The following is a 14,888-nucleotide window of genomic DNA, read 5'->3' as shown; positions in this document are numbered from 1 at the left end:
CCTCATTGGTAAACGTACTCACTTACTCAAGCAGAAAATATCATTTCAACACATGGCTTCAGCCATTCAACTAGTGCACTATACTATCTTACTGTTAAAAGAAGCAACTCGACTCTATGTGGATCCCAGGCATGGAGCTTATTTCACTCCCGGTGTCAGAAAATGGAATGAAAATTTGTGGTCGTGGCAATTGGGGGTTAAACAATCTTCTCTCTTCCTTTATAGACATTATCCTCATCTAGTATCTGTCCAGTCTCTCCCCACCATGGCAACGTATGGACAGACTCAATACAGTGCAGGGATCCAGCAGTCCACCGCTTATTCACCGTACCCTCCTCCAGCGCAAGCCTACGGAATACCTTCCTACAGTGAGTAATACTCACGTTTGTGTGTTCTTCCTGCTCACAGTAGCTTTGTACTTAATGTCTTAGGTGCCAACTATTAGATGTCTTAGAATGTTGATCCCTAATGGAAGCTTACTCCATAATGATCAGGAGCTGGAAGGGCTCGTAGAAAGGAGAGCTGAAAGGTTCTGCCTGCCATAGAATAACTGAACTGGATGTGGCCAACCGAAAAGACCCTGGAAACAGAATAGCAGAGTAGGAGGTATGCCAGTGTCATGGAGTCCAAACACCTTGATGTATAAATGAGGAACATCATGGCCATAGGAGGAAATGGCTTCCTCAAGGTCATTTGGCAAGTGGGGGCAAAGCTGGGAATAGAACTTGAGAGTATGACTTCCTTTACTCTAATATTTCCTGCTTCAAAGAGATTCAGAATGATGGAGGTTTCTAATCAGTCTTCTGACATAACAGTTTTTTTGGCCCTGGTTTAATAGAGAGAAAACTTTGAAATGGTTCTGAATTTTAGAATACCACACTCGGATCTTTAGAAAAGAGATGCCGGTCCTCTCCATGCAACAGTACTACCCATGCATAGACCATGCCAAGGACCTTTCAAATCACTGTGATTCACACTTATTAAGGTGCTACTATGAGCAAGACACCTGCACTACAGCAAAGCTAGAACACAGATAGAAGAACCTACTGTTGGGCAGCTGGGTAGCTCTGTGGATTGAGAGTCAAGCCTAAAGACAGGAAGTCTTGGGTTCACTTCTGGCCTGAGACATTTCCTAGCTGTATGACCCTGGACAAGTCACTTATACCCTACTGCCTAGCCCTTACCACTCTTCTGCCTTGGAAATGATGCACAGTACTGATTTTAAGATAGAAGGTGAGGGTTTAAAATTGAAAAAAAAAAGAGCCTACTGTCAAGGAACAGGGATGTAACTAATGTGAAGGAAGGAATCCGTGAATTTAAGTCTAAAAATGACATTTTATTAAGTACTTAATGTGCTCACCACTGAGAATACAAATAGAAAATAAGACAATTCCTACTCCTGAGAAACTCACATTCTAATGAAGGAGATTACAAAAATGGATTTTAGCTGCAAGTCAGATGGAAAAGTAATATAGTCCTTAGGATACAATTACTACGCTGCTACTACTACTACTGCTGCTGCTGCTGCTACTACTACTACTACTACTACTACTACTACTACTACTACTACTACATACTAATACTACTACATACTAATACTACTACATGCTAATACTACTAATACTAATTTATATGGTGTTTACTATGTTTAGACACTGTTAAGTGCTTTACAAATATTATACCATTTAATCTTCACAATGGCCCTGAGAGGTGTGTGCTATTTTTATCCTCATTTTACAGTTGAAAAAATTGAGGCAAACAGATTAAGTGACTTACCCAGGGTCACACAGCTAATAAGTGTCTGAGACTGTATTTGAACTCAGGTCTTATACTGAATCACCAAGCTGTCTATGATACTCCCTTTTCTTTTATGGCATTTACACTGATAACATCATTTCAGTTTCTATTCTGGAACCATTTGACAATGCCAAGGATTGTGGTGGCATTACTCTTCTTTGATGATGTGGCTATAACTCCTGCAGAGACTGTTGCCAGTTTCATTTCCACAAAGGTTGATGCCCTGGATGCTGACTGCTAGCACTGAGCCAGAAGAATCATTCCCAAGGCTCTTGGGGTCAGGGTCTGAGAGTCAAGGTGCTGGTGATGATTTGACTTGCCCAGCACAAGCTGCCTTCTGCCTCTTCACCAGGACACCTTGCTGCTTCAGCTAGTTGGTTTGCATGTACACAAATTAATGAATCATGCTAATTAGAGAAGAAAGAGAAACTGGGGGAATCAGGGAAGGCTTCACAGATGAGGTAGCACATAAGCCGCAGCTTGAAGGAAGATAGAGATTCAGAGGAGATGATGTTGAAGGGATACTGCTTCTAGAAATGGCAGATGATTTGAATCAGTGGAGAAACATGAAGGATGGGTGTCAAGTTTAGACAATAGCTGTCCAGTTCATTTGGACTAGGACTCATTACACGAACAAAAGAAACATTAAATAAGGAAGCTGGGTTGTACAGGGTGGAAAATCTTGGACCAAGGAATTTGTGTTCTATCCCAGAAGGAATAGCGGGCCACTAAAGATTACTGAGCAAGCGAATAATATGGTCAGGCCAGACCTGACTCAGGAAGACAATTTTTATAGCTGTGTGGATGATGGATGAAGGAGGAGTGATAGATAATCAGGGCCTAAGCTAAGATGTTAGCTGTGTGTGGAGAGAAAGTGAAAAGAGAGCCATTTGCAGTCTTCAAGGAACACACATAGAAAGGGTGTGTAATAGGACTATTATAGTCAAAAGAAATCTAGATTCAATTTTTCCCCTGACTCTTAATAGTTGTCTGAGAATAAGACATTTAATATTTTTGAGGTTCAATGTCTTCATCTGTAAAATGGAGATGATAGTATCTATAGTATTCACCCCAAAGGAAGGATGGTTCAAATTGAGCCTGAGGCAATATATCCCATAAGCACCTGGGGGCTATTGACAGTTTTTGAGCAGGCAGCATGTCCACAAACCTTACCATGCTGTATAAATGTCTGCTATTACTATTTTTGCTATTAATAGACCCATCATAGATCTCAAATAATAGCTACTCAGTTCTTTTTTTCTTTTCTTTATCCTCTTTCAGGAAAACAAAATTTAATATTAAATGCTTATACATGCACTCCCATATACACATAATCACATATGAGTTATCCCCACTTGGCTTGCAACCAAGAATAATGTAGCAGTTTGGGTTTTAGACAGAAAAATAAAACTAGTCCTTTTTCTAGACAAAACATAGCATTGTGTGGAAATTAATTTGGTGCTAAGTTCTTGCACTGTCTATCAACAGCACTGAGCCTTTTAGAAAGTCCATACACTTGCAAATAATAATTGAGGCTGGATTAGAATAGGTTAAGAGTTCAGTTGGAGAATGTTAGCACCACTAACAAAAATATTTTTAAGCTAGAGGTAATGTGCATAAAACCACATATTCACATATATCGATGGATCACTGGGACTTGAGCACAGGAGATTTCTAGCAATGAAAGATGTCTAACAATGGACAGGTGGCCTTTCTGATTAGTGAGTTTCTGGTTACTGCAAGTTATTGGATCAGCAGTGTGGAGCTGAAAGAGCCCTTGGAGGCCATCCAGTTCAGAAGTTCTTAATCCGGGCTCTATGAACCCTCCCAAGGAGTCCATGAATAGATTTCTTGGGAGGAGGGAATTAATTTGAATAGAGGGGGAAATTCCATTTTTATTTTCACTGACCTCTACCCTGAAGTTTAATATTTCCTTCTATTTTGAAATTTTAAAAAAATTCTGAGAAAGGATCTGCAGGATTCATCAGACTGTCAAAAGGGTTCCACTTTGAAAAAAAGTGTAAGACCCCCTAGTCCAATTCCTTTATTTTATAGATGAGGACACTGTGCCTTGTAGGAAGTCAAGAGACTCAAACTAGGGTCATACACACACAAGTAAGGAGATAGGATTTGAACTCAGGTTCTCAGATTCTAGGACCAGCATTCTTTCCATTGGAACAAGATATGTATTTATTTATTTTTGAGTTGCCTTTTATTTTTATATGTAACATTATGATTTGCTATACATATGTAATAAATTATACAAATATGCTTATCCAAGAGAAACACATTTTCCAGTAATCTATGTCTCATTCTATTTTCCCCCTCCCTCTTACAGCTCCCCACAAAGGCAGGTAATATGATACAGCATTGGAATATGTTATTTAACAAGAGAATGGATCATAACTTGTCAGAGATTTTGTTGAGGGGATCCCTATCTTGTTCAGCAGGTAAAGATGAATGCAGTTCTAGGGGCTACATTTTAGTTGTAACAGTGACAAACTGGCACATGTTCAGAGGTGGGGAACCAGGATAGTGAGGAGCCTAGAAACCATGTCAAGGAAAGAAGCTGGAATGTTAGCCTGAGAAGAAAAGACTGGGGTGGAGAAGTGGAATAATAGAAATATATAGTTGCTTTTTAATATTTGAAGAACTCACATATAAGAGAAAGACCAAATATTATGTATTTAATACCAAAAGATATTGTACAAAAAACCAACAGGTTTTTTCAACTTTAAACAGGTTGAAAGTTATAAAAGTGTGGATAGATTTGTTTTAATATATGAACTTTTAAACAATTAATGCTATATAAAAGTGAGGATTATAGTTTTAATAATTATATGAGTTGCTATGACTTTACAAATGTGCATTGCGAGCATGGCCACTAAGAGAATGCAAATTCTTCTTCTTTTTTTCTCATTAATTTATTTATTTAGAATTTTTTTCCATGGTTACATCATTCATTACTTTTCCCATCCCTCTTCTCTCCCCCCTCCCAAAGCTGACAACCAGTTCCTCTGGGTTATATATGTATCATTGTTCAAACCTATTTACATGTCATTCATATTTGCAATAAAGTGATCTTTTAACTTCAAAACCCCGATCATATCCCCCTTGAGTCACATTATCGATCATGTTTTTCTTCTGTGTTTCTGTTCCCACAGTTCTTTCTCATAAGTTCCTCGGGACTGTCCTGGGTCATTACATTGTTGCTGGTAGAGGAGTCTTACATTCAATTGTACCACAGTGTATCAGTCTCTGTGTACAATGTTCTCCTGGTTCTGCTCCTTTCACTCTGCATCACTTCCTGGAGGTTGTTCTAGTTCACATGGAATTCCTCCACACAGCACAATAGTATTCCATCACCAACATATACCACCATTTGTTCAGCCATTCCCCAATTGAAGGGCATCCCCTCATTTTCCAATTTTTTGCCACCACAAAGAGTGCAGCTATAAATATTGTTGCATGAGTCTTTTTCCTTATTATCTCTTTGGGGTGTGGATTCTTCTAAATAAACTTCAATTCAAGCATTACCTTCTACATGAAGCTTTTAGTGAACCTTCCCAGTTGATGATTCCTCTCCTAACTCCCACCCCTGACTCCCCCCCAAAAAAATTCCTTTAATTTATTTCACATATATCTATACAAGATATGTTTTGTCTTCCCCAGTAGATTGTCAACTCTTTGAGGACAAGGATTCTTTTAATTTCATCTTTGTATCCTCAGCACCTATCACAGTGCCTGGTATGTTGTTGCTGTTGAATCATATTGGATTCTTTGGTACCCTACTTGGAAGGGTTTTGTTTTTTGGGGGGTTTTTTGGTTTTGTTTTGTTTTTGGCAAAGATATGGGAGTGGTTTGTCATTTCCTTCTCCAGTGGATCATCTTTTGATAGAACTCTCCACGCTGACCTGTCAGTTTTGGGTAGCTCTGCACAGCACAGCTCATAGTTGCATTGAGGTACATAAACCCCTCCACCCTGACAAGGCAGTGATCCTGAAAGGGAGTGCCTGGTGTATAGTGGGCACTTAATAAATGGTTATTGATTGATTGACATAGGAGAAGCATCATGGAGTAATGGATGAAGTAAGCCTTGGAGTCAGGAAGACTTGCCTCTTACATATATTGTCTATGTGATCCTCGACAAATCAACTAATCTCTCAATGTCTCAGAACCTTCTCTTAGGCTATAAATTATAAAGCAAAGATGTCCAACATGCTATCTGCTGGCCACAACATTCAGTGTCACCCAAATCAGATTCAAATATAATTGAGGAATATTTAGGAAAACAAGGAAAAATACAGTAGACCATAAATAATGTTAATCTGTGGTTTTCTAAGTCATTGTGTGGCCCATGGGGTTTTGAAGTAGTTACCTGGGCAATTCTTGTGTTATAAAGCATTTTCCAATAATTTTTGGTAGAGTTTCCTCACTAGAATTTGCCTTGACCAGATATTCTTAACTTTTTCGTATCATGGACTCCTCTGGGAATCTGGTGAATCCTAAAGACCCTTTCTCAGAATGATATTTTTAAATGCATAAAATAAATATATAGTATTTTAGAATATATTGATATATAGTAAACAAGCTATTATTTTCTATATTTATGAACCTCAGGTTAAGAACCCAGGACCCAGACAAATTAAATCAGAGGTCTAAACAAATTAATAATTTAATAACTCAAATGTTTAAATATTTAATAATTTAAAATAGTATTATTATGCAACCCGTTACTTCTGAAAAATAATTCATGCACACTCCCTCATTTGACCCTTATCAGTCCCAATGAATTAACTAGTTACAGTTATTATTAGCATTTTGCAAATGAGCAAACTGAGGTCTACTGAGATAAATTAACTTGCCCAAAGCCAAATAGCTAGTAAGTAGTAAACAGAAGCTGTCAAACAGCTCTAGTAATTTTCTTTCATAAGAAAATCCCAAATGGAGTCACAAAAAGTCAAAACAACTGAAAAACCTAGGATTTGAACATAGGCCCCCTGTCTTTTATTTCAGTGTTCTTTCTATTTTATAGTTTTACCTCAAGAAATAATGAGCTCACTCAGGCAGTTAAGAGATTCAATAGATAGAGAACCAGGCATAGAAACAGGAGATCCTGGGTTCAAATTTGACCTCAGACACTTCCTAGCTACGTGACCCTGGACAAATCATTTGACATCTGTTGTCTGTCTAGTCCTTACCACTCTTCTGCCTTAGAACTCATACTTGGTATAGATTCTAAGACAGAAGGTAAGAATTAAAACAAAAAGTAATAAGCGTCTCATTAGTATAAGTGTTTGAGCAGAAACTAGATGATCTGTCAAGTATGGTTGAGGGTGGAGGGTGAATTACTGCAATGGGTGGGGATTGGATTAGATGCCTTCTAAACTTCCTTATTTTAAGATTCTCTGGTTCTAACGTTGTCTGGACAAATACTAGGTTTTGTTATGAATCATCCTTCCTTTGTCCTTCATAAAGAACATTTAAATTCCCTTCTTTATCCTCTGTTGAAATAGCTTCTATAAAAATGAAATACCAATGAGAGAACATGGGTGAGGGGGATGGATTTGTTTGATAGTCACTGGAGGGCTCTTCCATCAATGAACAGTGAATGCCCATTCCTTGACTTGGACATCTAATGGGGAAGCTGGATGGGATTAAAACATCCGTCTGGCCTTATGGAAAAACCCTTTAGAGGAAGCTTCTCATTAGGAGGTTCCCCTTTTAGTCTCATCCCCACATTGGAAAGAGCTCTGAATCTAAAGTCAGAGGCACTGAATTTGAATTCTAATTGTGCTACTTTGTACATTAGTCACGGCCCCATTCTGGGTATCATTTACTTTTTTCAGATTGAATTTTCATTTATGTTAAAGTCACTAAATAGCATAAGCATAGATGAATTTTTCCTCGACATTACAAAAATGTTTCTTTTAAATTAAAAGCTTTGTGATGGAGACACAACAGGACTTTCCCACTTAGGACAGGGATAAAACAAGAAAATTTACTATTATCTGACATGATTATATTAGTGTTAGTTAAAGCATTGAGTCAAGAATAAGAACAAATCAATAACATGTATTAATTAATGCAAAGCAATTTTTCAGAGAAAATACACTAGCATCTGGAGGAATCAGGAAGGGTTTTGTGTAGAAAGTGGTGCTTGAACTGAGTCATGAAGAAACACATAGATTAGAAGAGACAAGAGTAACTAAGAGGTGCATTTCAGGCATGAGAGACATCCAACACAAAGCACAGAGAAAGGAAATGGTTTGTAGTGTGTGTGAACCACAGGCAAGCCAAATAATGTGCAAGAAGATTGTGCTGGTTAGAGGAAGGCAGGGTGTGAAGAGCCTGAAATGCCAAATAGAGGAGGAGTGTACATTTTATTTTTGAAGCAATATAGAATCACTGAACTTATTGAGGAGGTGAGGAACGTGATTAGACCTGTGCTTTTGGAAAATCATTTTGACAACTGTATAGGAGATGAATTTAAGAGGGGAGAAACTTGAGGTAGAGAAACCAAATGGGAGGCTTTTTGCAGTAGTCCAGGTTAAGAAATCAATGAAATAACTGTGGGCAAAGAAGATATTAAAGTATCTTTATGTACAGTTGATATGTAGCATATTTTTGAGTTTACTATTCATTTTTATTTTTACACATAGCATAATATATAACATAATACATATTCTTTGTTATAAATATTTATTAAATTATAAGTAGTTATGTTTATTCAGGAGAAACACATTCTCACCATAGCTATATCAAAAAAATCTGTCCCATTTTCCCCCTTCCATATATATATATATATATATAAAATCATTGTGAAACAAGACACATGTTGCTTATATGAGAAAAAATTCATGGAGGAAATAAAGTGAAGAATGGTATGTTTCAATCTGCATTTGGATTCCATCTATTTCTTCTATGTTAGTAGATTAGTATATTTTTTAAAATGCAAGGGCAAACATAAAAAGAAATGGATCAAACAAGATGGTGGAATAAAAAAGAAACCCATAAAATCATTATTATTCTGAGAAATATGTGTATATATGCATTGATATATATTTATATACACATGTGTATGTGTCTATACACACTGATAGAGAACAAATCCAGAAGAAATTGATAGTGAAAATATTATTCATTCAACACCAAAATGTATCAGATATTTGTGCTTCTTGTTTGTTAGGAATATGTAGACTTAGAATGACAACTGTAAATCAATTTTAACAGACATAAAAGAAGAAGAATTAAAGAACTACAGAACTGTCCAATATCCATGATGAGATGTATTTGATACCCTCAAAAAATAACCATTACCTAAATTCATTTTTAGATTTAATTGCAGTAATTGAATTATCAATGAGCTGCTTCAAATAAAATTAAGTAATAAAATAGAGAGAGAGTAGACAGACAGAGGCATCAAGGGAATTTTGCCAGTGAAAAAGGAGGAAGACTTGTAACACTGGATCTCAAATTATATATAGTAGCTATTAAAACAAAAGGCAATAGTGGACAGAAAATAGAAAATTCGGTTAGTAGAATAGAATTAAATCTAAGACATCGAATAGACTAGTATTTGAAATTTAAGATCTCAGAACATTAGAGAAGTAAAAAACTTGGGGAGTGAGGGAGTAATAATAGTGATACTTTTTAAAAAATAATGTGAGTGAAGCACTTTTTAAAAAAATCATAAGAGAGCCAAAGGAAAAAAAGAATGGGAAGCAGACAGGCAGTATATTAGATAGCAGTATAGCAAGAAATGAGATTAGATCTATATTTTATACCATGTACTACTCTAATACTAAATCTCTTGCTCAAGTGTTTGGCATTGTTTATGGTTTACTTCTGCTATCTGCCTTCTCTACTTTTATGCATGAACTGCTAAACACTACTAAGGAAGTCATGCAACTGGGTTGAGTCCATTACAAATTTGTCGTTGAGTAGGGAAATAATATCAACTGGGTCCTAATTACTGTTCAATGATCTCTTATCTCACATTAACTCTATATTACATTCTCTATAGACATATATACATATATATGTCTATAGTTATAATTTAGAGGCTCACAAAAATCAGAAGTGAATTATTTTCTGAGAATCTGTATTCTTATTTTTGGTTGTTTTTCCTTGGTAGAAAGTAGGCTCTTTGGTCTCCTACCAAGGTAATTTAAAAGCTTATTTTGTTAACTTAGTCATTGATACATTGAGGGGTTGAAAAATTTCTAGACATGATTCTCCTAAGAAGAGAAGACTATCTAAGAGGGTTTGGGGTAGGGATAAATTGAGGCTGGCTACTTCCCCAAGCTCTCATCCAATCAGCCAAAAAACATTTGAGTGCCTACTATTTGCAGGCACTATGCCAAGCAATGGGAATACAAAAGAGGCAAAGTCAGCCCCTGCCCTCAGGGACCTTACAGTCTCATGGGGGAAGCAACATGCAAACAATTTAATAAAAAGCATGCTATATACAGAATAAATGGGAAATAACTAAAAGAAGAAAGGGACTAGAATTAAGAGGAATTGGGGAAGATTCTTGAAGAATCCTACCTGTAGATGATAGGATTTTAGTTGGGATACATTCATGTCTCATTGGGGCATTTTTGTAACAAAGAGTCATCTTCCTGACCCAATTTTGATTATTATTGTTAATTTTGATTTTACAAATGTTTGTGCCAATAAAACAGTTTTTCTGTCCAGCATTGAGATTTTGCATAGCATTTACACAATAGGATATGTTCCGAAGACTTTCAGGAGAGGGAACTGACCTAGACTTGGTCAGAGTTATTTCCATTGTGGTACTTAGTTCTGCCTTGGCTAGAACATGGACAGAACACAGGACCCAGACCTTGAAGCCTTTTAGCTTCACACAGAACCTTCCAAATCATGTACCACTGATTCTGACCAAAAGGTAACTGATCCAAAGTAGATAAGTAGATCTTTTGCAGCAGCATTGTACAATGAGAAGAGTCTTTTACCTTGGGACTTAGGAGACCTGTGTTTTAGTACCAATTCCTTCATTGCTTGGGCATTTTGTCTCCTCCCTGGGCCTTAGTTTCCTATCTATATAAAGTAAGAAGAATACACTAGATCATATTCTTAGCCAATTTGTTTGTGCATCAGGGACACCTTTGACAGTCTCATAAAGTTTGAGTCCCTTCTCAGAATAATATTTTTAAATGTATAAAATGCACAGAGTTACAAGGAAAATAATTATGTTGAAATATAATTATCAAAATGTCTTTTATAAAGTTCATGAGCCCCACAGTTAGGAGGTCTTGAACCAGATAATTTTTTCTAGGTTTGTGGACAGCTAGATGGCATAGTGGATAGATTGCTAGATTTGAAGTCAGGATAAACATTGTTCAGATCTTGCCTCAGGTGTTCACTATCAAAATAACACTAGACAAGCTGCGTTAAACTCTGTTATCTTCAGTTTACTCAATTCGTAAAATGGGGGCAATAAAAGCACCTACCTCAAAGATTTCTTGATCTAAGGATCAAACGAGATTACAGTAGGACCTCTTTTTACATCAACTCAACACATGCAGATTCAATTAAATGCAATTGGCAATTAAAAAAATAAAGACTGAATAATATGTAAAATAAAAAATTTTAATTTGTGCTAAATTTGAGCCATTTTTCCAAGCAGCATATAATCTCATGGCATCCTTACTCTCACTCTTGAGAATTGCTAGTGTGTGTCATTACATTGTGCATCAGTCTTTGTTTCAAGTTTTCTCTTGTAACAAGTCACATTCGCATCAAGGCAGGGCTTCTCTTTGTTTTATTAATGCTATTTAGTTATTTTAAAAGGCCCCCAAATACAAGAGGAATTCTGATAAGCGTAAGAAAAGTCATAAAGTGCCTAGATACTTTCGTATAAGAAATACCTATTAATAATGAGATTCACTATTAGGCAAAATTTTCAACTTAGCCAAAAGGTCTTGTTCACATAAAACAAGATCCTTCTAGGGTTGTATGTGCATGCATATCTGTGTGTATTCAAGCATATATATTTATATACACATATACATCACTTTGCAAACCTTCAAGAACTGTGTAAGTGCTATCTATTACAGCTTTGTTAATATTCTTGGTGTTCTATGGCCTTCCATGTTCTGGCATTCTCACCCTGATGTGTAGACACTGTCACAAGACAAAGAAGTAGCCTCATTTTTCTGGGCAATGAGATGGAACATCGGTGTTATGTGGCAGAAGCTTCTTTAGGGCATTCACCATTTTCATAGTGCTGGTGTGAGATTTTAAGACAGTCCTCCAAAGGTGATAGCATTGCCAGACCTTTTTATTATTTGCCAGGTTAGTAGCTTCTTCTGGATGGTGTCTTTGCTTCAGCATCCTGTGTATGCCGATAAATATCCTCCATCCTGTGGTGATGTTAAGTATGTGATGTCGACAAGGTCAGGGTTCACTAGGACCTTAGACTCTTTTCTTTCAGCCAGCTGTCTTGCGAATGGGTGCCTTTGATCACAAGTGGGTCCAATGGGGAGAAGGTGGATAGCTCAGTTTAAAAATAATCCTTACTCTTGGGGGGAGGGGGGAGTCCTATTCACAATGCATCCAAAATATTCCCCCCTGCAGGCCATTCCACACTGTAGATGTTTGATAAATATTTGTTAGGGGAATTACAGAATCTAAGGGCTAAAGAGTGACCTATGCCATCTCCTACTGAAGGGGGTACATGCCCTTGACAGCATCCTTGATGTCTTCCAGCCTTCATAAAAAGAAGATTAAGCCATTTAATATAAATTACCCATAATCCTAGAGCAAGGCATAAAGCATTAATAAGCATGGATAGAATCAAAGTTTGTAAAATAATAATACTTCCTGGGAGGAGATTCCATCTTGTTGAAAGCCAATAATAAACCCTTCCTGACCTGTAGAATTTCAAAAGCTTCATTCTGAGTGGGGAAGGGAACATCCTAACCACTTATCCTCAGGTATTTCTTTCTCATCCGATAAAGGTATCAAAACAGAAGACAGCTTGAACCATTCTCCTGGCCAGAGTGGATTCCTCAGCTATGGCTCAAGTTTTGGCACTCCACCCACAGGACAGACCCCTTACACCTACCAGATGCACGGTCAGTATGATGATGAAATGCCCCATTTGGTTTGCCTCCAGCCAGGCAGCTAAATCTAGTGTCCTCAGGCACCCAATAATTTAATTGTAGCCAGCCCTGGGCAGAACCATGAAATAGGAAAAGCTACAATCTCTTTCTCCCTGCTCCTGACAGTCTACCAATCTCTGAAGCAGAAAAATCATGGAATTCTCTCGAGTGGAAGAGGACCAGAGAGATTTTAAAGCTTTACAAATAAAGAAACTGAGGTGTAACAAAGATAAGTCACTTGCTCAGATTTACCCTGTGATAATAATACAAATACAAGTTACAAATATTATCTCGCTTAATTCTCACAACAACCCTGGAGGGTAGATGCTCTTGTTAACCCCCTTTTTCAGTTGAGGAAACTGAGGCAAACAAGTAACTCGCGCAGGGTCACATTGCAAGTATCTGGGGCCATGTTTGAACTCAGTTCTCTCTGTCTCCTTTATCCAGCTCTCCATCTACTATGTCACCTCGCTCCCTCCTCTGTTGGAGCAGAGAAGAATACCCAGGCCAATTCTGTTTTCCAGTGCTCCATTCTTCTCTTAACTTCTTTTTCTCCCATCCCCCTTCCTTCCTTCTTTCCTAAGTCTATTAAATATTCCTTTTCCCGCCTTGACTCATTGGTACAGTTAAAAAAAAAATTAATAAGAAGAAAGGTAAAACAGGTTGCTCCAGAAAGCAGCTGTCCCAAGATAAGTAAGGTCTGGCCCCATGGCCCCCTTGTAGAATCAGGGAAGTTTTCTACTCTGTTTCCTCCATGGACCATGGGAACTTTTCAGGTGATTTTATACAGCTCTGACTGTATCAGGAAGTGTGGGCCAAGCATCCCCCTGTGCTGCTGCAGCAGCTGCACTGTGTCCCAATTAACTATGTTCAGACTTAATGCTAATGGCTATAAACTGCTATTGACACAACCCAGGCATTTTGTAAGCCTGGATATATTCCTCCCTAAGTATTTTTTTTTTAAACACAGAACTCTTAGAAACCATGCACATGTGCTTCATATTAACTTTTTTTTAAGTTGTTCCAGAGGATAAATAAACTCTCAAACTATTCCCTTTTCAGAATGGGAGATGTTGAGCTTATGTTTTAAAAGGGAAAAAAATAGAAATAAAGGAAGTGAGGAAGAAGGCAGGGGAGGGAGAAGGATTGGAATTCTGGTTGAGAGGGGAAATCAAGCCACATTTATAAAGCTGGAAGGTATGTTTTCCCTTTGCTGTGCCATTAGAGGCAAAGATTCTCTGGATGTTAGAAGTAAGAGGGAATTTAGAAGATAGGTGGTCATGGTGGAAGGGACATTAGAGATCAAGTCCCTCACTCCTTCCCCCGGCCCCTGCTCTAAAGATGAGGAAACAGAACCAGTACCTAACAAGGACTGCCCCAGAGCCCCTAGGGAGCTGATGGCAGTGCTAGCGTGGGTCCCCAGGTCTCCTGACCTCTCTTCCCCAGACCTACAAGGCAGTCTTCTCTGGACAAGCTAGTTACGGTCATTAACATCCCTCCTTCATTACAGCGTATTTGCTAGTATGGTAGCAGTGTTTGGCGAGAGCCTTTCCTCCTAAGAATATAAACTAGTCCAAGGAACAAAAGCCAAAGCATCAAAAGCCAGGGTGGTGTTTCTCCTTTGCCTTTATGTTTGGGGGCGTACGGCAAAGAATATAGAGGGAGGGAAGGAAAGTGAGAGGAGAAAGAGGAGGAGGCATATATACTTAGAGATGTCTTTGGATATGTATATAGACAGAGAGAGAGGAAAGAGACCATATGAGAATTCAGTGTTATATATGCATGTATCTCTAGAGAGAGCCAAAATGGGTGAACAGGTTTATTTGGATGGTTTTTTTTTCACAGTTATCACTTTTTAGTCCCTCGTGACTCAAACTAAGAGGACCAGCAAAATCTCTTTCTATGAAGTATGCAGGGAACAGTCCCAGACGAGATGCTGACCCCTGAAAGCTATATCTAGTT

The 14,888-nt window shown here is 37.8% G+C and overlaps 1 protein-coding gene across 1 annotated transcript in view; it reads left to right on the top strand.

Moving 5' to 3' along the window:
- The window catches only part of EYA2 (EYA transcriptional coactivator and phosphatase 2), a 264,430-nt gene that overhangs the window by 106,483 nt on the left and 143,059 nt on the right, over positions 1–14,888 (top strand). Inside the window, exons 4-5 of the mRNA XM_007475803.3 lie at positions 226–368; positions 12,783–12,899. Coding sequence (XP_007475865.1) covers positions 226–368; positions 12,783–12,899 — 260 coding nt within the window. The remainder of the gene's footprint in view (positions 1–225; positions 369–12,782; positions 12,900–14,888) is intronic.

The sequence above is a fragment of the Monodelphis domestica genome, chromosome 1 (genome assembly GCF_027887165.1).
Source record: "Monodelphis domestica isolate mMonDom1 chromosome 1, mMonDom1.pri, whole genome shotgun sequence".
Classification (NCBI taxonomy): Eukaryota; Metazoa; Chordata; class Mammalia; order Didelphimorphia; family Didelphidae; genus Monodelphis; species Monodelphis domestica.
Note: the sequence above shows the minus strand (reverse complement) of the source record. Positions and strands in the feature narration are given on the sequence as shown.